The 23,364-nt window shown below is 39.1% G+C and overlaps 1 protein-coding gene across 3 annotated transcripts in view; it reads left to right on the top strand.

The window, feature by feature from the left end:
* The window catches only part of LOC124167352 (sprouty-related, EVH1 domain-containing protein 2), a 157,974-nt gene extending 134,858 nt beyond the window's left edge, over positions 1–23,116 (top strand). For all 3 annotated transcript variants that reach the window (XM_046545356.1, XM_046545354.1, XM_046545355.1), the window contains 2 exons: positions 10,383–10,447; positions 18,962–23,116. In XM_046545356.1, coding sequence (XP_046401312.1) covers positions 10,383–10,447; positions 18,962–19,888 — 992 coding nt within the window. In that variant the 3' untranslated portion in view covers positions 19,889–23,116. The remainder of the gene's footprint in view (positions 1–10,382; positions 10,448–18,961) is intronic.
* The last annotated feature ends 248 nt before the right edge of the window (positions 23,117–23,364 follow it).

Below are 23,364 nucleotides of genomic sequence, written 5' to 3'. Positions count from 1 at the left end.
TGAAAGCTCTTGATAATTGTTTCGGGAAAGTTAAATATCCGTTTTATCTCTTCTCTTCGTTTTTTGCATTTAATTTCCGTAATTTTATATTTCTGTCCTATATGTCGTAATAAGCCCTAAATTATGAGTTGAAGTACAATTAAAGGTATAAGTTTATTGCTCGCGCATTTAGAAAGTCTTTTTTTATGAACGTAAGATAGCTTTGGTTAAGTAGGTACTCTCTTGATCACGTCGACTGCAGAATGGGTTTTCAATGTTTTACATCTTGATAGAGTGGAATCATAACATGTAATAATACATTTGTTTTAATTTTTCCTTGATTGGTCAATCAAGGTAGATAAATCTTCGCCGACTTTTCGATAAATTTGTTTTTGCTCTCGAGCGCTTAGAACTTTATAGGGAAACTCATCGATAAAAATCAATAATAAAGTAATTGACAAATGATTGTAGTTACTTAGTGATCAAGAATCACATTCGTTAATAAATAATACTGCATTTCAATACAAGTCAACCTTGACAGATAATGGTGTGCACAATATAGAGACTGGGATGGTAATAAAATTAATTTACGAGCAGGGTAAATTAGTATTTGTGCTCTGAGTTCATAATGTAACGCTAAGTTTTGCAATGGGAATTGTGCGGCGGAAACCTCCCTATTGTTATGCGTTCAAAACTCCTCTTTTTTCCATCGAGCTTGATTTCGCGTCGCCCCCGCGAGTGTTAGTTATTTCGTTCTGTGGTGCGTCGAAAGAAACTTTGAGATGCTGATAGGTGTCGGCGGAAGTAGCAAAGACAATTACTCTTGCGGAGAGATAAGAAAGTGTTTGCGTTTGCAGCGCATGGAAAACTTGCTAACTGGCCTGGTCCGATAGCTAGTTTTCCTTGCGTTGGCTGACTGAACGGAAGAAGGTTTTCTTTAGCCAAGCAATTCTTATTTTAAAGGATATGGAGTATCAAGGATGACGAGATACAGTTCAGCTGACTGTTTTAACATCGCTAGTTTTATTTCGTGGAGCGTGGCAGCCTAGTGGTTAGAGCACTTAGCTCCTGATCGAGGGGTCCAGGGCAAGGAACTGAATGTGTGTAATTCACGCGTCTGTGGCTTAGTTCGAGGTGAGCTCTACCCTCACCTTTGCAAACCTACGATCGGGTTGAAACACTGAGTGAGTGAGTTATATTTCGGGCCAATTACTTAGTTTTCTATTGTAACCAAATGCTTAATGATTTTGTTTTAATAAAATATATGGCATTGAAGAAGGCGTAACAAGGCGAGTGGTTGTAAGTTCTCTCTTGTTTAAGTTCTGGACATGGTGAGCGTGGAGTGGTAACTTCGGATATGAGGAGGACACAAGATTGCCTATATTTAGCGAATGCTAAGCGGGAGAGCATGTTGAGTACTATGAAAGCGGGAAGTCAGTTAAGTGTGTTAAGAAGAGAATTGGATCTATAGTTATACATGTACTAACTGCCCGCAAGCCGCCTCGATGCCCGTTAGGCGGGAGGTTTTAGTACAACCACCGTAAACGAATAAGATAATTAAAAAAACTAAGTGAGGTGAGCGTTTTGAGATTTTTAACTCTCGGTGTTCGACTAAGCATATTTTTCAGTCATTGATCTGGGGACTTGGAAACATAATACAGTTCTACGAAGATGTTATCCTTGTCGCTCTCATAGTTATCTCCTCTCAATTACTCATTCAATATAGGTCCTGGACGTGTCCAACCGATTTTCTAGCGGATATGCTATGTAATGCTCGTAGCTGTTTAAAGAACCGCGACGATTTATTGTACAGTTGAAATGAAATGACCGTAACCGTTTCGTAGGTAAGTTGATGACGTTCCGAACTCATGCCAAGCGGATTTCTCCCCGGTCTTGTACATGGGCCTCGCGTTGTTCATTGTTGTTTGCACTCGCTACTCATTTCCTCCACCAAAGGTTCTACCTGACCGAGTAATTCTTCCAAAACGCTAATGACGTCATCAAATCATGAAAAGTGGGCGGAAATTTCGCGATTTTTTTTATTTGTTAAACGAACGAAATATTGGCTGACTGGGGAATATTTTCTTTTCGCTCAAATTTATCTTTCCCTTCCATCGACCAAGTTCTTTTTTATGAATTGCAATTCAGGGTCTGAGTGAACTGCTCCCATTAGGGCGCGGACTAGCTTTTGTGTTAGAGGCACATTTCCACCTTCTTACAGCCCTGCAAGCCGCCACAATAGGCTTGTGGTGTTATGACACCGACAGGAAACTAAAGAAGAAGAAAAATATAAGTGGGGGTACCGGTCACACCTATCATTCATTAATTCCTTAATTGTTCGGGGTCAGAACGATTTCCCATGCCTTTTCGTTCGGCAAAGTATCTCTGATAATTCATCGTTTCAGTGGGACCTAGAAACGTAGTGAGTTTCTTAAGGTCGTTTTACACATGGCGCGTAATTTCGCTATCGGACGTGTGTACAGTGACGCAGTTAAAATTGCGTATTGTTAAGCGGTGCATTGCTTGGACGCAAACGAGAATGCATGGACGTGAGATGGTTAATTAGCCCCTGATAGAATTTAGTGAGTGCATTCGCTCAGTTGTAGGCAAAAATGAGAAATCAATGCAGTTTCAACCTGTGCAGTGGTGGATCCAGGATTTTTTCTGGGAGGGTGAGGGGATGAACAAGGGTCTGACAAGGCAAACGACCTTCTCATCTTTGAGATAAAAAACAACATAAAACAATTTCTGTACGAAATATTCTATTTATTTTATTATGAAAATAATTAACATGAAAATATTAATATGTTACATGTCTAATAACGGCAGTTATCGATCCCCTTTCCTACTCAGTCGATGCTTTTTATTCTAGAGCCGACTAGCGAATCACCAATGACCGGCAAATCTGTCTTCTTGACTTGTGCTCAAGGCTTGAATTATTGGTGCCCCGTGATACACACAAAACAAAATGAACATAGTGATAACCGTATTGAAATTTTTGTCAATATTTGAAGCGTCTGGGGGGTAGCACGTGCGCCCCCTAAATCGGCCTTTAGATCAGGGGTCTTCAATCTTTTTTAATGCAAGGGCCAAAAATTGATTTCATATATACGGGAGGGCCACAACGCTCCACGTCACTTTACCGCCACATTATTCAAAATTTAAATAAATATATAAATTCGGAGTGCAACAATCTTTATTGGTTAAAAAGTTCAAACACTCAATACGATTTTTGACATTTTTTATTTCTGACGAGTGTGTCGATGTATATTTTATCCTGGGTGGCGCGATACAATATTTTCTCTAGTCTCTAGGGGCCGCAAGAAATTAGCCGGCGGCCCGCGGAGTTGAAGACCATGGCTTTAGATGATGATGTAGTGTGTTCGTAGTAAGCGGGCATATTTTAGTCCGAAGCAGCCCGGGGTCGGGCTGATGGGCAGAATGGGGGAAGCCGATGATTTCGGTTGAGACGAGCAGCTCGGTTGTTGCAGCTCAAAAGGCAGCTTTCATCGCCCCCCCCCCCCCCCCCCTATCCTACCCCCTCCCATCTCCCGCTCTCAGTTTCCCGCTGTTTCAGATAAACTTCGCCAGCGACGTCGCTTCCGCCTGCAGTCTCGAGTCCTATAGACGTCTTAGAAGGATATGCACTTGTCGCCTCTTTGTGCGTGCCTCGTCATTGGGGCGTTTTAAGCTCCCACGCGTGTAACCATTCATGGTACTCAATATTTTCTGTCTATATTGCCTGCCACACAAAGAGGTCGCGGGTTCGAGTCCCACCTTGGTAGGTTGCTAGGGCATAGATTTTCGTGTACGTTTAATTTTGAAGTTAAAAACACCGATGTAAAATGTCGATGGTGCTGTTTTCGGTGGTACAGGAATAAATAAACATTTTTTTTTAATATCTGCATACTACCCCTCTAGCCGTCTCGATTGGCTTGTGGTGGGGGGTAGCTGGTAACAAAAAAATAATAGTGAAGGAAAGGAGATGCGCGTACTAAATTTCATGTAGAATTTATCACAGTAAGTCTTAATTGTTCAGGGGAAAAGCGAATTCCTATACCTATCCGTTCGGTAAAATATCTCTCTTAAGTTCATATTTTTATCGGACCTGAAAATATGGTGACATTCTTAGATGATGTTCTCGTTGTCGCCCCTAAAGATATCTCTCTCTGTAGCTTGGGTAATACAATTTTATTCTATGCGAAATATGATTTACTTCCTACTTTGTTAATATGTTGCTCCTTATCATCCAATCATTGACGAAGTAATAATTTCGTCTTCGACTTATAGCGTCATTGTCAGGCGAATAATAAGTCGAAAATAAATTTTTTTTTGGAATGACATAAATTTTCAGTTTCATGCATATAACATGATAAAATTATGTCAACCAGGTTTCGTTTTACACGATCAATTTGAAACCAATGTAACGAAATCCCTTGATTTTTAGTTTTGTAGGCTTCTGCGGTGTGGTGAAGATTCAGCGTATAGGTTCAGTAGATACGCGTGCATCCATCCTCGTAGACGGCAGTTTCGCCGGAATAGCAGCTGGATTTTTCATCGACATGATGCCTCTATGCTAATCCGTTATTTATTGATAATTTGTTATGGGAGATACTCGATCGTTACATTGCTTATGTGACAAAGAGGAAACGGTTCTAAGGAAATTTCGCATATCGAATTTTTGACCCGTTACTTCCGTTTCAAGTTCGCTTTATCTCAGTCCCAAGCAGTCTCTTTCGCATAAAAAGCCTTAGGTTCCCTCACACAGTGTTTCAACCCGAGGGTTGTCTTGGCTATTTTAGGTTGGAGTCCAACCCTGACTTCGCCAGCCATTGGAAGGGCCAATTACTTTCCCTGGGCCGCCAGGTAATGCGATGATATTGTTTGGGATATCCAAAGGCTTCGTGTGGTTATCCCCCTAGGTTATCGTCTTATCATTTCTATTTTGTGATTCGGAAACTAATTTTCAGTCTTATTCAGGGCGTTCTGTTGGTCTTCCTCGTTTTCTGCTATGATAAGGGTATTATTTTGGTTGTGTATAGCATGTTAATTTGTTCTCAGTTTAAATCGATTCCTTAGGCAGTTTTGCACAATTAAGGGGGTGAAAATCCGCTGCTCTTGTTCACTCCTCACTTATGCATCCTAGTGCAACTTATGTTGTTTGGTTTTGGTTATTTGGTTAGTTAACCCTAGTGGGCGCGTTTGTTTTTGCTGTTGTTTGTGATAGAGAAGCCGAGGGGCACTTGTGATTTTTTTCTAATGGAGTTAGGTACTGGAATGAGGTAAAAAAACAAACGTGATCAACTAGATATTTGGTAGTGCATCTGATTTTCCGCTCGATGCCAGCACAGAGCAGAGAATCACTCCTATCGCTGCCAAGTTTTTGTTATATTTCTTCTATCAATTTCTGTTCCTATCTTTGTTTAGAAAAAAATCACTTGCACCCCTCGGCTTCTAACCCCTTCAATTAAGAACTGCATTTTTTCTCGATATGTCGTACAAGTGCGCGAATGCATGAACGACAATAGATCTGAGGCTATGCCATCTAGCGTTCAAGCATTCTTGCATGCATTTTTTCTAGCAATTCACTAGACGCAATTTAAAATGCGCTTTCGCACGTACATCTGATGGTGCTAGTACATGCCCCGTATGAAACGGTCTTTTGACTAATTGTCAATCATGACTGCGGTGGGTAGAGAAGTTGGATCGTCTGAAGATTATCGTTACAGTTTGGGAGAAACTGAAATGGATATTATATTTTTCCACCATTATCCAATTGGCTATACCTTGTCTCCCTTAATTTCTCCGAAAGATCCCACCATCTTAAAATAACGTCTACCGCCGACGATAGAATCTTTAACTTTTCCCCTAAATAAGAGTTTGAAGGCTTTATCAGCTGCATACGCTATTAACACAGCTCTAGTCGGTGTTCAAAAATACTTGTCATAAGTGTTTACAATTAGAATAAAAATAAGAGAGGTTATTAACGTTTATTATCTGATTATGTCACACCTGAAGAAGTACTTGTTATCAGTGGAGGATCCAGGTTAGGGACAAGGGGGGGATAAGTTGGGGTTAAAAATCCAGCAGTAGTTAGTTGGGGTCGTTAAAAAATTGCCATTATACTTAGTGTGAAGTGGATGCCCAAGGGGGGGCTATAGCCTCCTCAGCCCCCTTCCCCCATAGATCCGCCACTACTTGTTATCTTTTTGAGGAATAAATCTCAGTTCCTGAAATTATCTGCATTTTGTACTAAATTTAATTCGGCATAAGTAGAATATTCCTGTAATTTGTCAACATTATGTAGCAATAGGTCAGGCATATGGGTAATTCTATCAGGGCAGGGTCTGGAAACTCGACGTCTGTAGTTGCCGTTTTAATTATTCAGAGGAAGGTGAAACTGTATCATTTAGGCGAAGTGCAAGAATCGTGCATCCCCGTGGCTTTTTGTCCGAATCGGTGCATTCGTGAGTTGAATCTGTTTATTCCTTGCTTCGCAACCCTTACCGCGGCCACCTGTGGAGCCACCCTCGTGAATAGTGTGCGTTTTGAAACGTGCCGCTTCTCTTATTCACTCCGCACTTATGCATCCGAGTGCAACTCATTTTGTCTGTTTTGGCCAAGGGGACCGCATAGAGGAGGCCCAATTTCATCCCATAGAAGGCTAATTCCTGTCGCCGCTTCGGTCGCATTTTAATCTGTTTTCAAAAATGTCCGCGGCGCGGGGATGTGTGCAATGTTATCCACTTTTTTCCAATATTTTGCACTGTTATGTTTTTAATTGCGAGGAATAGCATTAAAGAGTTATGAATATGATAAATTACATCATCATGTATGTTTATTTCGGTTAAAACCGTTGATTATACCCTATTTCCCTATGAATCTCGCATCAATTTGTCCGTCAGCGACGCGAGTGGCGACTTTTGTAAACCCATTTAAATGCGCGGTGGTTGACAACACATGCAGAGGCCGACTTGAGGATCTCCTTTTGTAATTTTCGTGGTTTTGGCCCTGAAAGGAAAGAAAGGCGGAGTTAGCCATTTAAACGTAGGCTGACCCGGTAGGAAACTCGAGAAGAATTCATTCCATATCTTTCAGTGTTTCGATCGTCGACTATTACTGGAGCTATTCGAGAGGAAAAATTGGCTGCCTTAACCCTTTCGCTGATAAGTTGATGACGTCACCGGCTCCTGCCGCGCATCGACCTACCGGGACACCCGCCGTTAAAAAAATGGGGGGGAGGAGACAGAGAATAAAAGTACAAAGCGAAATGCGGTTGGGTTACCTTGAATTTATGAATGAAATTCCGTCATGTTTCGAGGAAAACGAATCCCTATACTGATGCGTTTGGCAAAATATCCCTTAATTTATCGTTTCTGTCGGACTTAGAAATGTATTAAGGTTCCATCTTATATGCTAATGATATCACCAACTCATTAAAAGTGCCAGCGTTCGCGAATTCTTATTTAGAGCGTACTAGAGAATGGTAGTTATGTTTCTTTCGATGTAACTGATCTTTCCATTCCATCGACCGAATTATTTAAATGAATCGTGTTTTATGGTCTGAGTGAGCGATCGCCGATATGGTTATATTAGGGTAGTTTCTTTCATCAAAGAAAACGAAAGGCATTGATTGCGATTCGTTACACGCCATTAGTGTATTCATAACATACAAATTATTTGGTTTTAGAAATCCCAGTTCAGACGAATGTTAATGGTCAATTTAAACCCCATTTTAAAATGGCCCATATTGGCGCCCATGCGATGCCACTCCACGTGACGTCACAGGGACCTAGATTCTATACGAGTAGATAGGAGTTTTACATCGTCTGAGATTACCAATGCATGCATGTGGCACAGAGCTCAGGGAAACATCTCTTAATAATCACTTATTAAAATTGCCTATGGTCGAAAAGTTTCCTTCGTTTGATAGGGTATTAATAATCCATATTTAAGCCAAGAGCTACATGCTAGTTGTCTGAATCGTTGCGGCCTCACACAGCGGCAGCCGGAACCAGAATGACGTCACATGGGCTTTTCCCAGCATTCTTACTTAGCCGTCGCGTTTTAGCGCGCTTGAAATTTTTCATTTTTAATTTAATCGCAAAAAAACAGATATCGTCATTTAAAAAGCTAAAAGCTTGAAATACGTACTCCATGAGTGCCAAACTATCTTCGAACGTACCGAACTCTGAATAATCTTTCGATTCAGTCAGTGAAGAAATAGGAAACCACCCAATTGTAAGTGTACTCGATGTGTTCCGATTTGCCGGAACGTATGTACTCTTTATCATTCGATTCAAGCGTTTCATAGAGGCGTCCGCAATGAAGCACCGATGCAAGACGGGGCTTACGAGTTCTGCACTTCCTATTCCGCGTTCCGCCGACTTCATCCGATGAAACCGCATGCGTCCTGTCCCGCGGAGGAAGAGCTCTCGCTTCTCGGATGCGAAAATGTCCCTGAGGATAGAACCATCCGCCTTGGCATGGTCTCGAACCAAGGTCTCGCGATTCTACGCCGAGTTCTCTCTCGCCGAGAAACAAAGCAAATGCATTTTTCCATAGGCGGATTTAGGGAAGGGGCACGGGGTCATCAAACATAAACCCCCCCCCCCAGACGTTTTGACAACAGACAAGATTTTTAATACGTTATCATTACGTCCATTTTTTGTGTATTACGGAGCCTCGATCATTTAATTTCATAGTGAGTTGTAAGAAATAAGTAATACATAACTTTAATATTAAAATAAAGAGAATATTTCGTGCAGTAATTGTTGTATGTTGTTTTTAATCTCAAATATAAGAGTACCATTTGTTTGTCAGGCCCTTGTGCCCTCCCTGAAAAAAATCCTGAATCCGCCTTTGCATTTTTCACGCAAGTGGGCCATTAAGGTATTGATGAAAGGGGAAGATACGTTCAGGAGCGGATTCAGTATTAAATTTAGGGGTCCAGGGAGTATGACCTGGGTCCAGGGAGTATGGAATTCTCCCCGGGAGAGAGGAGTGTTCTCCCGCCTAAATTTTTTAAAATACCCCTATTTTACGCATTTTTGAGCATAAAATTTCGTTTTTATTCTCAACAACGCAAGAAATTGAACAGTTTTAGAAATTGTAGAATACAAAAACTGTTAAACTTATAATTAAAGTTAAAAAGATTTTGATAAAATTTGGGGGGTGACGATCCCTGTGACTCTTCCCCCAAATCCTTCCCGGATATGTTCCGGCTAAAGATTATATTCCCCAATCCTCCATTCTCTCGTGAATTAGAAATTTGCCGCCCAAATTTCATGACTTAATGACCTCAGTGGAGTTTCAGTTCAATTACTCGTTCAGGGAGCATCTTTTAATGAGTGAAACTATGGCTCACAAGAGTGTGGATAGCAACAAACCAAGTGAGGTAAATTCACATTGTCGAGGAGTTCTTAACAATCGGTGACGAGCTTGAAATGGCGTCATCAACTAACGTCAAAAGGGTTTAACACTGTCGTATTTTCGTCGTGAGTAGTTCCAGAAGTGGGCGATAGATTGGAAAACGGAAGTATACAGGTGTCGTTATTTTTCAAATTCTATCGTGAAAATTGGCAATAATTAAAAAAAATGTAAACAAGCCCATCAGAATTGAGGCCGTGTGTATTATAAAGGAATTCTAAATATCCGAAGGAATAGAAAGTAAATTCCCAGTTTGAAATCTTATCTTTAGCTGAAAATGAATGCTTTGTAATTATGGGTGACAATCATTGTGAATTTCAATGCCAATCTCTCAGCAGGATTGGCCACATTGAGTTAGGGTGTTGAAGTGAAGTTGCCACTATGAACGAATGCAGTTGAAAATTTTCTGATTTAAGTGTAATTTTTTTCCATATTGTTACACCTTTTCAGTGATCATTTTTCTTTTTCATGATTATATTTTCCGTACTAAATATCAGTATTAAAATGTATATTATTATGGAATTCCTTTCTTTTGATTTCTTTAAATATGCATTTTGTATTTATTATTTTAAATTCAATTCTGTTTTCTTTTTGCAATTATATCTCTTATCTCCATCTATCTATTTACTTAATATATATTTCTGCTTTCTCTATCACATCATTCTACTTTTTTTTAAGTGTGTCTTGTGAGTTGATTTTTCCTCATCCAAGCAATGTGGGATATTCAAATTTAAATTATGATTTGATAATGTGCTTAAATTGTTTCCTTGCCATTATTAATAAATTTGCTTCTTATACGTTCACCGTTATTAAAAGATTATGCATTTTTGTGAAAAATAGAATATTGCTTATGTGAAACTTCTATTTTGCTCAGATTAGTGGTTTGCCATTACAGAACTAGTGGGTAATGTCTGAATGCTTGAACTTCATTATACTTCCATCAACTAAACAAAGTGTTTTCCCTCTTATTCCAGGTCTTGCAGAATCATCTCCTCTTCATAAATACAACTCGGATGTTGGGGATGATGAAGTGTTCATGGTGAGGCCATATTTGAAACTATGCAGTGTTATTTAAAACTAACGTCCATGGCTTCAACACCAATGCCATGTTTCATTTGTCTGTTTTTCTATTTTAGTAAGGATTAAACATATCTTTTAAGGTGTTAGATTTTGTTAGAATTAAAACTTTTCTGTAATAACATAGTGGTTTCATGTATTTAATTTGATCGATTATTCTAACGTTTACAGTACACTAATGAAAATTTTTAAAAGCTAACATTTATGATGTGCAGGAACTTCCCTTAGATTTTTAGCTGGGTCAATGTCTCCATAACCTCCAGTGTTTCTACTTGTGACTGTGGCACCATCTCCAGGAAAATGAGCGACTCAAACTTGCATGAGGCCATTTAAACATTAACCTGGCAGAAAATGCAAATGAAGTTCCTGAATATGATATGCTTTGAATGCACCAAACCATTCATGATCTGGGTTTCACCTCATATGAATTATCTTCAGATCCTTTCAGTCCCTCATGCAACAAATAGCCAGTGTAGGGACAGTGGAAAGGGTAGGATTTTGGGGGTGTTTTGGGTAAGTAGGCATTATGTTAGTGGGAATGGGAGTTAAAAGTTTTGGAGGGTAGGAGTCTACGAGTTCAGGAAAGTTTTGAGGTAGTGGAGGGCCAAGCTTCATTTGGTTGTAAAGTAGTTCATACCAGTCAATTGGATTATGGTGAGGAAAAAATCTCCAGAGGTGATGCAAAAAGATGGAAGTCGTGGTTGAATATGGACAGCAGTGCTGCATTAGAGCGACGAGATTGGTGTTTTGTTGTCCTCCTGGCTAGACGGCATGGGTTAGTCCTGGATTTTTTTTACACATTATACCTTACTGCATTGCCATTGATAGGAAAGCAGGAAATTTTTTTAAATTCAGACTAGAAATCAGGCATAAGTCAGGGAAATCGGATATGGAAATTTAGTATGAACCATTTTTAAGGATAATGAGTAAACATTAGCCATGAGTTGCTCAATTATTGCGCATTACTACAAAACCCTTCAATTTTCCCATTCCGGAATAGGCACGCCAGTCACTGAGTGGAGCTTTCCTCCTGCACCATAATGTGTGTAATTTTAATGCCGTTCTTAGTGTGTGTTATAAATATGTGTATGATATTAGTACATCTCCATCATCGAGAGATAGCAAAGCATGGTTGGATTTGAATCCCCTAAAGTTTTCATTGTTGAATTTTAAAATTCATGTGTACGTATCAGTGGAGTAGCCAGGAATTATGTTCGGGGTGGGTCGAAATCCAGGGGGGAAAATGATTGAAAAACAGGGTACTAAGTTGAAGGTTTTCAACTAATTTTAACACTTTTTGTAATCGAAAATATTTCATTTTTCAAAGAAATCTCTTGTAACTTCATGATTATTCAATGCAGTTGAGGACCTCTGATCCAGAAAGCTTGGTAACAAAGGGTTTCTGAATTGTTGGTTTTTCTGGATTTCTGGTCTTCAGCATGCAGAAAAGAGGTACACTTTTTTTTTTGAGAATTTTAATACAATGGGTCAATATATGTCAAATCACGACTGTAGCTTCCGCAGCATAAACTATATGTGCTTAATACTGTATGAGAACAAGCAATAAATACATCAATTTCTTCATGCTTAATAGCTTTCATTGATAGCATTCGCTAGCAGACATTGCGATATCCATCGATACCTTCCTTAGTCGGACAGTAAATCTGTGCTAAGGCTAATATTTTGTTAATCAATTAATTTATAAATGTGTTAAGGCTCTTCTGCTCAATATTTGAGATCCCTACGTGTCCCTGCCTAGGTTTTTAGCGTATGTTCATAGCATGTGCTAACTTTTTACTCGTCCCAGAACAAGGCTCAGAGAGTGGTGCCATGAAGTGGCAAGTCGAAACACTACGCAGAGGAATTTTCAAATGTTCCGGATTTCTGGTTCTCCGGGTTTCTGGATTCTGGATTTGAGGTCCTCTACCATATTTAGTTTTCTTTTTTAATGCAAAGTAAGTGTGCTTTTATATTTTTGGGGGTCCGGACCCCCCGGACTCCGGACCCGGTACATATTTATGGAAAGCTTCGTATTTATGAGGCAGCCTCTTAATTTGGGGGAACTAACAGTCCCCCAGTTTGCCAGTTATTGTGAGTGAACTGTAATAGCATTGAAATGAATTTGTAGGGTTGTAAAATGAGTTAAAGGTGTTCACCGTAGTTGTTCTTTGATTCACTCTTGCATTTAAAATAGTGATAATTTTCTGTGGTTCCAACTGTAAAATTCAGGTTTTTTGCACACCATATTCACTAAATGAGTCCAAATTCATGATATGAATTAATGAGGTCTTACAAGAAGCGTATTATTCATCCACTGTGAGGATCATGATAATTTTTTAGCTGATTTGATGTAGGTATTCATTCAAATTTGGTTTATTTTTGTTTGAGGCATGCTGGGGTATAGTCGGCTAAATGTTATTTATGTACTTTCATCCTTTTCTGTTTAAGATTGCCTATTAAGCTGGATGGGTTATAATTTTCTGTTAGCATTTGCTTATTTAGAGGTGATATTTTCTTTCATAATATGTCATTGGGATATAGAAAAATCAGTGATTAATGTAATGAATATAACATGCAGTTACATCCCTTGATGAGTACTGTTGAAAGAACATTAAAATAGAATATTGAAATATTTTTCGAGTAGTGATGTTTCAAAAACAGACAAACTTGTCAGGTAAGAAATATTAAGCTCTTGCAAAGTGATGATGAAGGGGAGTATGTCTCTAATCAACTTAAAGAGCAATATGAAGCTAACATTATGGGAAGGAGGTTAACTGTAACATATACTCCCCCTCAAATAAGTAAGGTAGAAAGAGGAAACCTTACAGCAGTAGATATGGTCAGATGCATGATAATTGATACAGTAGTCCCTTCTTATTATTTGAGTAAGCCATTTACAGCATCCCACATTAGGAATATATGTCCTATGTATGCTTTGATCTTAAGATTCCTTTGGAAATGAGGAAAATGCAATTTTGACTAAAGGAGAGTTGAATTATATGAAGGATTCAGGATGTCAGGTATGGATAGCCATTGAACATAGAGAGCGGAGTCCACAAGGATAGGAAAGTTAATTTTTATGGGTATCCAGAATGAATTAAAGGTGATTATTTTTGCAGTTTGCACCAGAAGTGTGTTATCATCATTAGAGATGTTGTGTTCAATGAAATCCGGTTTCCTTTAAACTTAAAACATGCTGAGATCAATCCATTTGGGAGGAAGCTGGATTTTTTGTTTCATGATGACTTGTTTGATGGAAGTTTTAGAGAAAATAAGCCAGAAGAATTGGTGTCAATAATAATGATGGGAATGAAGTCACTGGATGGTGACAGTATAGTGTAAACAACGCTAAAATAAATGAGAAGTCAGCCGGTTTGGGAGAGAATGCCGGACAATCAAGGAAGGACCCTCTGGAGATGAAGAGCTACCGCCTTTACGGCATTTGACATAAGTTTGGTTGGCACATCTGCATGGCAAAATAAATTTATATGGAAAACTTAGTCTGTACCGCACAGCTTTATTCAGTTCAACCAGTTTCATCACTCTTGCATCATTCTAAAGAGGAAATTTGTGAGATTGACATGGGAGTTCTTAAATTGGTTGAGGTTTTACCGAATGAAGCTGTTTGGAAATGACAATTTTTTCAAATATATATTTATATTTCTTGAACCCCAATTTCTACAATATAAACTCCCAAATTTTTTGTTGATACACTGAATTTTGCTGCACATGTCATGTCCTTCAATGAGGATGGTGACTCTATCTACAAGCTTGTGTGTTTCTAGAAGTGATGCACATGAACAGAAAGAGGCAATGGAAGAGGAGATGACTTTGTAGGGACTCAGTAAAGCACCAGAAGGAAAGTATTAGGTTGCAAATGTCTTTGCAAATGGATGAGAAACAAGAAAAAAATACAAGGTGCAACTCATTACTCTAAGGCACACCTACGTTCCCTGTATTGACAAGAAAAATTCAGTCATGTGTTCTGAAGACAAACAACAAGGGTGATGATGTAGCCTTGTCAGTGGAGTTAGAATGGGAAAGATTATCTAGATGTGGAGTCAAGCTCTACCTTGACAGCACTCTTGAGAAAGTGGTCAATTTGGAACAATCTGGAGGTTGTATAAACCTTATCAGTTCTGTGTGTTAGCTGAAGAAAATCTGTTATGGCTTACACCAAGTTGAGTAGTACTAGAACCATTCTTAAACTTACATACTGACAGATAATAAGAAAATTATTTTTAGAAGTATGCTTCGGTCTTACTAAAACCATTTTTAAGTTTTTTTAACTTGAAAATAATATATGCACTAAGCATGACAAAATTCTGTTGTCATATGTAATTTTTTTTGCTATCATGGTTTTGGTAGATTACTTATTTCTTGTGTAATTTCTTTTATTGAATTAAGTAATGTATGCGTAGTTCTTACTAGGGTCCATATTGATCTTCAGGATTTTTTAATCGAATCTAGTATGTATGTGCATCAGGTCTTAACCATCAATGTTCATTTCGGTGCAATAAGTTTTTGTATGGCTGAAGTAATCAGTGAATACTATTTCTTTTGTTGAATTTGTTTGATAATAATTTATAATTGATACATAAGATGAGATCTTTCAAGCCTTTGTTGAGTTTTTTAAGATATGATGCTATCAAGTTTTAGATCATGTGAATAAATTTGTTTTTTGACTCATAGTCCTAAATGCTGTAATCATCTTTAAGTGATTAATATTTTTTTGTACAGAATGTTAATCCTAACAGATGAGCCATGGAAAATATGGTATTTGAATTTACGTAATAATTGAATGTTTTATTTTTCACGTTTGCATATTAGTGAAGCTTTTTTCTTTCATAATTTTTTTGATTAGTGCAATCTTTAGTGCATTTTTAAGAACAATCTTGAAAAAGCTGTTAGAGATTTCCAATATGGAGTGAGCTTTGAATGAATTGAAGTAAGTTTTAATGAACCCATAATAAATCCATCATTTATTTTTAATTTACGAATACCAAGACTAGCCATGGTGATATCTTAACAGAGTCACCCGCTGAGCACAAATTGTGAAAAAAATCCACAGAGAAAAAATCGTTCGCCTTGACCGGGAGAAATTAGCCAAGAGCGACTGCCTCTATGTGGTCAAAGTCTGGGCTTTGCTCTCCAGCTGTGGCACTGTGCGCACGATTTGGACTGTTTGTGACGTCATATGCTCAGCAGTCCATAACACCTTGTCCGGTGTAGTCCACAAATTTCCACTGGGAGGAATGACACCTCGGTAGCTCAACTGGCTAAAGCACTCACCTGGCAATTAGGGGATGCAGGTTCAAATCCAGGTCAAGGCGAATGATTTTTTCTCTGTGGATCTTTCGCATAGAATCCATCATTTCGCATAGAATCCATCATTAGTTTTGAATAAAATTTACATTGCTAAACATTTCCTGTTTTCCTTGTGGCTTAAAAATGTATTATTTTATTACCTTTATTCTTTCATTTTGGTCCCTTCCAGCCCTGCTTTATTTGTTGTTTGCGAATTTCCTCTATCTATTTCCAATAATTCTTTGCTAGTCTTTATTCATTTCATTTATTAAATGCTTATTCTCCATTATTAAATGCTTCTGCAATTCCAATATTTGAAATAATATTAACGCTAATATCTACAACATTTTTAATTTTAATTTTCAAGTTAATTTGCACTGTGCAGTCAAAGTGCAGTGCCTTTGCAATAGCTTTTGCAGTGCCAATGTGTATTGCCAGTTGCTAATTATCTCAATATAGTCAGTTCAAATTTCTGAATACAGTTTCTCATGAGTAATACTCACACTAAAACGAACTTACTGGGTCAAGAAATTCATACATACATATACCTTTTTTCAGGTGCACATCCTTTTTCTTTTTAGCTATTCAAAATATTCTGTTATTACCTTTTACAATCATCTCTTTCTTTCCTCCTCATGCTTTCAACCACCATTCTATCCATCTTTATTTAGTTCTCCTTGCACCGCTACCTTGTTCAACTAATATTCACCCAATTTAGTTATTTTGGCCCAGAGCCCATTGTCTCCTGAGCCTATATTTTGGTCAAATTGAGTTGTAGGCTCTGTGCTCCTCCAGTGAACATGAAAGTACCTCATGTCACTGCAAATTAATCAACTAGCAACTTCCGCACTAAGCTGTGCTAATCAAATTGTAGAGGAATTTTTGACAGGAACATTCTATCAAATAACCTATTTTCATGAAGAGAAGACCGCTTATAGATTTCACACTAGTCTGGGAAATGTAAAGAAAACAAAAATTGCTACTAAAAGTTGCTGAAATCAGGTTATAGTCAGGAAAAAACTCAAGAGGCACTAGCAAAGTGATGAAAAATTTGGTTGAACTTTCGGTGCTTGCTGCATTTTGAGTGGTGAGGTGGAAATGCCATCCTCACTGTGCAGGACAGGTAGCACTGACTAGGCACTACTGACTTTATTTCTGCTATTTGGCTATATTCCACAGTATACCTGCTGCATTTTCCATGTATAAAATCTCTGTTTGACTGCTTTGCCATTGTTGTCGATGATACTTTTAAATGTGGATGGGAATTCAGGGAAATGTCTGGGAAATCTAAAATGGAAAGCTGGTATAGGCCTGGTGTAAGGTTTTTTTAAAGATGAGAGTAATAAATATGCATGTAAATGACTAACCTTATTGTCTGTAATAAATTTTAAAATGATGTTGAAAAGCCAGCTGTAGCATTTTGTGTAATTATATAAGTTTACTTATTATAGGAATTTATTGTGTGCAGATAATTGTGCACAGTTAGGTTGTGAGTTTTGGTTGCTTTATGAAACTTTGCTTTTAATATTTTTGAGCAGTGATGAGTACCGTTAGAGCTCTATTTTTGCTAGATCATAGCACCTCTTCGGTTTTTATGCAATTTAAATCTTAAGAACTTAAAGCTGTTTTAGTCAGCCTGGAATTTTGTTTTCCCAAGTTCAGTTATCTGTGTTGTTATGGCCTTACAGTTATTGATAGCCCAGCTTTTGTGCATTGCAGAATTTGTGAGTGAATATATTAAGTACTAGAAAGAGAATAGTTAAGATTAAATGGGACAACCGTTGATGTGAAGGAGAAAAGTGAGGAAAAATAGCAATAGCTAAAGGTTTTGCTTAAAAGTGATTATTAGTATTGTGAAGTGGGATAAAACATAGTTATACAAAAATTCTGAAAATAGGAAATAGGTTGCTATGCTTCAAAAGTTGCTTTTGTAGCATTATGATCACCACTGGGAAAGAACTTAATTAACTAACGAAAGAAATTTGTCATATTAGTCGAAAATACTAAAAAAACTAAGGTTGTGAGTATATCATTTTATTGTGGAATTAAGTCCTTTATTGATTCATCACAAAGTTTTGTTTCATCAAAATGTCATGTTAACCCTAACAGTTTATGTAGCATGTTGTACAAAGTGGCTGATTTATACATTTTGTCCGCATTTATTCGTGTCAGTGATGAGCAAGTTCTTGGCCTTATGCTTAATGCTTTAGGAACCACTGATTTAGAGAACTCACTCTCTCTACCTTAGAGCAATTAGTACAATGAGTGCATGATAAAAAGTGCAGTGCATAGCTTTTGCAGTGCCAATGTGTATTGCCAGTTGCTAATTATCTCAATATAGTCAGTTCAAATTTCTGAATACAGTTTCTCCTGAGTAATACTCACACTAAAACGAACTTACTGGGTCAAGAAATTCATACATACATATACCTTTTTTCAGGTAGTGTCGGAAGGAGTTGTAATGTAATACATTAATCCTTTATATCTACTGTCACTATAAGTATACTACACACATGTGTACCAACTCTAGTTTCACTCTATAAATAACTGTCAATATCTTGGTGCAAAGAACAACAGGGCTATTATTGTGATTTTTGTGCAATTGACAATATCTTAAAGGGCACTTTCTATGAAAAAGTAAATTCTTCTAATAAGACAAGTTGATGGACTTCTGCTCAATGTGTCTTTACATCAATTACAATCCATTATTAAGGAGGCAATTTTAATTAGTTTAACATTATCAACTTACCCATCCATTGCCTCCTTGCACAATGCCCCCATTCCCTAACCAGTCTTTGGTTATATTTTATGTACTCCATCTTCATAATGAAAGTGAACTTTTTATAGTTCTACATTTCATTATAATAGCAACCCATTTTTTTGGTACCTCGTGCCATTTCAACCGTAGAGAGACAGTTTCTAATGGTTATTTTCTAACTTTTTTATACCGTGAAAATAGAAACTATTTTTCTGAAACAATGATTGGTAACAAATTTTTGTTGAGTGAATTGAGGTATTGTTTTGAGATAAGAATTATGACTTTGCTGAACATTTTGCCATCAAGTGGCCTTGCTCATCTCGATTCGTGGTGTATTTGCATTTTTTCGGTGTGCAGAAATTCTTCTCGCTCCAGATATTGACTTCTCTCTCCTCTCTCTTGCTTCTGCAGACCCTGAACCTACCAGTGGAGAGGGGTGATTCTCGGTCGTCGTCTGACTCGTCTTCTCGGGGGGGTGCGGGATGCCGGCCACCTCCCACGCCCACTGGGCCCCCGACAGAGGCCCTTCCGTCGCCACACCCACACCAAATTCACCGCATCCAGTACATGTCTCGACACCCACCGTCGTCCAATGACGGATCCAACGTCACGGACACCGACTCATCGACCCTGCAGAGGCGTTCAACGTCGACGGCGGAGGGGAAGCACGGGCTCATATCGCCTGGTGGCGGCGATGGGGAGCCCGGCGAGAACTACTCCTACGTCCGCCTGACACCCGTTCACGAGTACATCTACCCTGTGGTGGTGACGGAGGAGACGAAGCGAGCCCACCGAGACTCGACCTTGGACCGGAAGGCAATATCGCCAGTGGACACTCTACCGTCGTCTCGCCCACCGCTACCTGTGAAGCTGGGCCGAAAGCGGGAGCGATGCAAGGGGGGAGGCGGTAGGGGCTCTGGGGGAGGGGGTCGTGCGCGATGCAGGCACTGCAACGAAGCGTTCTCCCTGGGGGACAACGCGAGGGGATGTTGCGAGTACGCCCCGGACCCCGTGAGGACTGGTATCGATGCGGTGTCCTGCATCTCGTGTGCGCAGTGCATGCTCTACCATTGCATGGCCGACGCGGAGGGCGACTTCGCGCGGCACCCGTGTGACTGTGGGAGTAGTGGAGGTGGAGGCGGGGAGGGGCCAGGGGGGGGCGGGGACGTGGGTGGGGGCCCGGGGGGGGACGGCAGCTGCGGCCGGCGCTGGCTGGGCCTGGCGCTCCTCTCCCTGCTCGTGCCTTGCCTGTGGTGCTACCCCCCTTTGAAAGCTTGCCACAGATGTGGGGTGGCCTGCGGGCTGTGCGGGGGACGTCACGAAGCCTCCCCCTCCTAGCCTCCCCTTCCTCCGTCCACCCAAGCTCCATGCCGCCTGCGCGCTTACCCCATTGGGAGGAGGCGCAAGGAGCCCACAGAGGACGTGTATCCTAACAATATTTATTTCTCGAACTGTGCCTGAATACAGTCCACTCCTAGAGAACTTAGAAGCGGTTTCTTCTCTCTCACTCTCTCTGATCCCGTCTTTTTTCCCGAAGCTGGACTTGTAACGCGCACACACAAACACGGAAACGTGGCGGCATCACGCATTATGTGCCGGACCCCGGAAACTTTGAAAACGAAAATAGAGGGAGAGAGGGATAGAGGGGAGGGAGAGAAAAGAGTGTATAAATGGAGGAGGGAGAGAGAAACTTATTAAAAAGAGGAAAATATAAAGAGGCCGTTTTGAGGTCCACTTTTTTGGCATGGCGTGAATCCAGTCGGCCGGTTTTAATAAAAGAAAAAAAATGATAGATAAAGGTTTTTTTCCTGATATATATATATATGTTTCCGAGTTGAGAGAGGCCGCAAAGGTACTCGTTTCCAGCAAAGCCCCTCGATTCGTTTGCCGTTGCGTCTCTCTTTCTTCGGAAGGTCGACAGGGCCATTGCCTTATTAATCATTGTATGATTAAAGTCTTGAACGATTAGGTCTCTGGACCCTAAATCAATATATGTGGACACGTGGATGCAGTGTTCATGTGCCCTTTTACTTTCCAATCATTGATTATGGCAGTTGCTTTTTCCAAAGACCTCATTTTTCTATTTAACATTTCTTTTTTTTCTTGTTGCCGTTACCTTATAGCCTTCCCGAAAGAGGAGCTGACCTGAAAAAGAAACATTAATTATTTTATTTTGTTTCCAAAGGAGAGAAAATAAACATTGGTGTCCTCTATGCCAAATTGTATGCAGTTTTCTTGGACAGGAAGAGTGTGAAATTTCGACTGCCTAGTGGCCGGAATGGTTTAGATACCACTAAAAATGAGTGTCCATTGATTGTGTTTGAGAAGATTGAAGTGATATTTTGATGGTTGACTGAGTCTATGGCCAGGGTGCTTACTACATGTGTTTGAAAACAGTCGGCAGAGTGTCAAGAGACGTGGATGCGCATTGCATGTCTTTGGTATATCTCGATAAGAGTTTACTGTCAAGCTACAAAATGAGGACACAGTGGTAAGGAGGTTATGGATGGATGGCAAAATTCTGCTTACACAGTGGAAGATGCATTGCAAGTCTGAGTAAAATTTAAGAAATGTGGGTCTTCATTTTTGAAAGTGTTGAATTCATTTAATCTCTTTCTTTCTTTGATGGCTCTGACCCATATATGTTGTTATTGTGTTCTTTGGATGTGCTGGCTCGTAGCTGGTCTTTTATCCTGACAAATACTCCTGCCATAACCTTAGGGAAGACTTCATTTATAGTGCTCTAATTTTTTTTTAGTCAATTTTTGAAAGAAGAGCGCTGCTGTAACTCTAAGGCTCAGAGGGTATACCACCGCTCTTTCTCTTGCACAATGGTGTGCATGAATAGTAAATAAATAGTGCGCAATGCGCATGATATTTTTTTGCACAAGCACGTGAATGTACTTGTCAAATTGTACAAGTTCCTTTGTCTCCAAGTTAGGTTGTGGCAGGAGTCTTTTTATGGTGCAGGCTATGCTTTGGCATGTCCTATTGGACAGAATAGATGTACATATTTGTGTTGTGAAAAAGCATTGCTTCTGAAATGAAATTCGGAAACAAAGCATTTGTGATGATGATTATAGAGATGTTATTTCGTAAAAAAATTATACCTATAGACTTCCTAATATGGAAGCTATTCTGTAAGTACAATAATGTAGAAAATACCCTTTTCTTTTTCCTGTAAATTTATTTTTATTGAATCATTTCACTATTAGTTTATTTGACAATATCAAGCATAGTAACCTCCTTGATTGATTTTTAACACATTGAAATTGCCTATCTCAGAGAAGATCAATTATTGTCACAAAATGTTGAAAGAATAGTTTTTTGTGGTGTAAATGATTTGTCCAACCAAAGATTTGAAGAAAAAAACTTCCCTCATCTTTCTTGTGGCTTCCTTGCCTGGCCTTTTCCATTACACAATGTCATTTACATACTATTCATCTCCTGTGATTGTTGAAAACTTTTTATACAGAAAGAGATGGTCGCATAAAAACCAGAAGAAACTAGTCTCCAAAAATGGCCATACAGAAAGAGAGAAAGTCTGTGCATGTCTGTCAGGTGTGCTTGCGTTTTGCGTGCATGTATGAGAGTCCAAGTGTCTCTTTCGAATGGTGATTATTATAAATGTGTTTGTGTATACATATATGTGTGTATGTATTTTGGGTGTTTGTGCGTGTGCAAAGTGGGAGAATGAGCAAATGGTTGATAATATTATGCGACTAAATTCCCAGGGAAGAGAGATCTTCCTCATAATTTCACTGATCATGGGTGTACACTGTGGTACCTCTTCATCATTCTCCTCCTTTCCATTGGGACAAAAAAACCTTGTCGACTGCAACTTTTAGTCATTCATTGGAACAATTTTCTCGTATTAGCTCTCTGCAAAAATGAAAAAAAAATAAATAGCTTCTGTATCCTTAAGTTCATTTTCTTTGGAAAAGTAGGCCCCTCTTTTAAAATTATGCCTCAGGATAGAGAAAGCATTCTGGTGTGAAGCAAGAGCTGAGTATTAGAAATCTGGTTTCATGTGCATTTTATGAGTGCTCTGAGAATCTTGAGGATAGAGAATGAGGGTGGATCGTTCAATAATGGGATAACATTATTTTGTTGTAAAAACAAGTGAAAAAAAATTTAAGGCCTTCCAGTTGCACAAAAAAACCAACTGATTTGTTTCCCTAGGGTACAGAAATTTAGAAATAAACTTTTTTACCATGTTAATTCCAGCATTGTGTGCTAAGGATTCATTGTAGTCTATTTGTTATCCATTTCATTAAACTGGGACTACTTATTTAACTTTTATTTTCACTTGTAGTATTCACCCTTTTTATTCCTAGTCCTTACTTATTCTAAAAAAAAACAACGTTGTCTTCTTCCAATATTAGTGGTTACAAGAAATATATTGTTCATATGTGATTTTGAAAAAAAAGTATTACTGTTTTACCTGTTTATTCAGAGTATCAGAGAGGCTCTTTGTTACCTACCCTTTTATGTTAACAAAAATGTGATAGTGTTGTACATTTTTAACTCCTCAAAAGAAACATAAAATTTATATGAAAGAGATAACATGAGTTTCTTATTTCTCCCAAGACCCTTGAGGCTTGCCTCTGCTCCGTCACCTTGACTTCTAATGGCACTTAAATGATCTTGTGCTTCCCAGGCAAAGAATTTGGTTGAAAATTTCTTGGGCTTTGCACTGGGTCAAGCTCTCCATGTCTTCCTACAATGTTTGATGTGCAACTTACCCAGCATCAATCAGGAATCCATGGTGAAACGATGATGGAAGACGAGGAGAGCCTGGCACAGTGAGAGAT

This window comes from Ischnura elegans, chromosome 10 (genome assembly GCF_921293095.1).
Source record: "Ischnura elegans chromosome 10, ioIscEleg1.1, whole genome shotgun sequence".
Taxonomy (NCBI): domain Eukaryota; kingdom Metazoa; phylum Arthropoda; class Insecta; order Odonata; family Coenagrionidae; genus Ischnura; species Ischnura elegans.
Note: the sequence above shows the minus strand (reverse complement) of the source record. Positions and strands in the feature narration are given on the sequence as shown.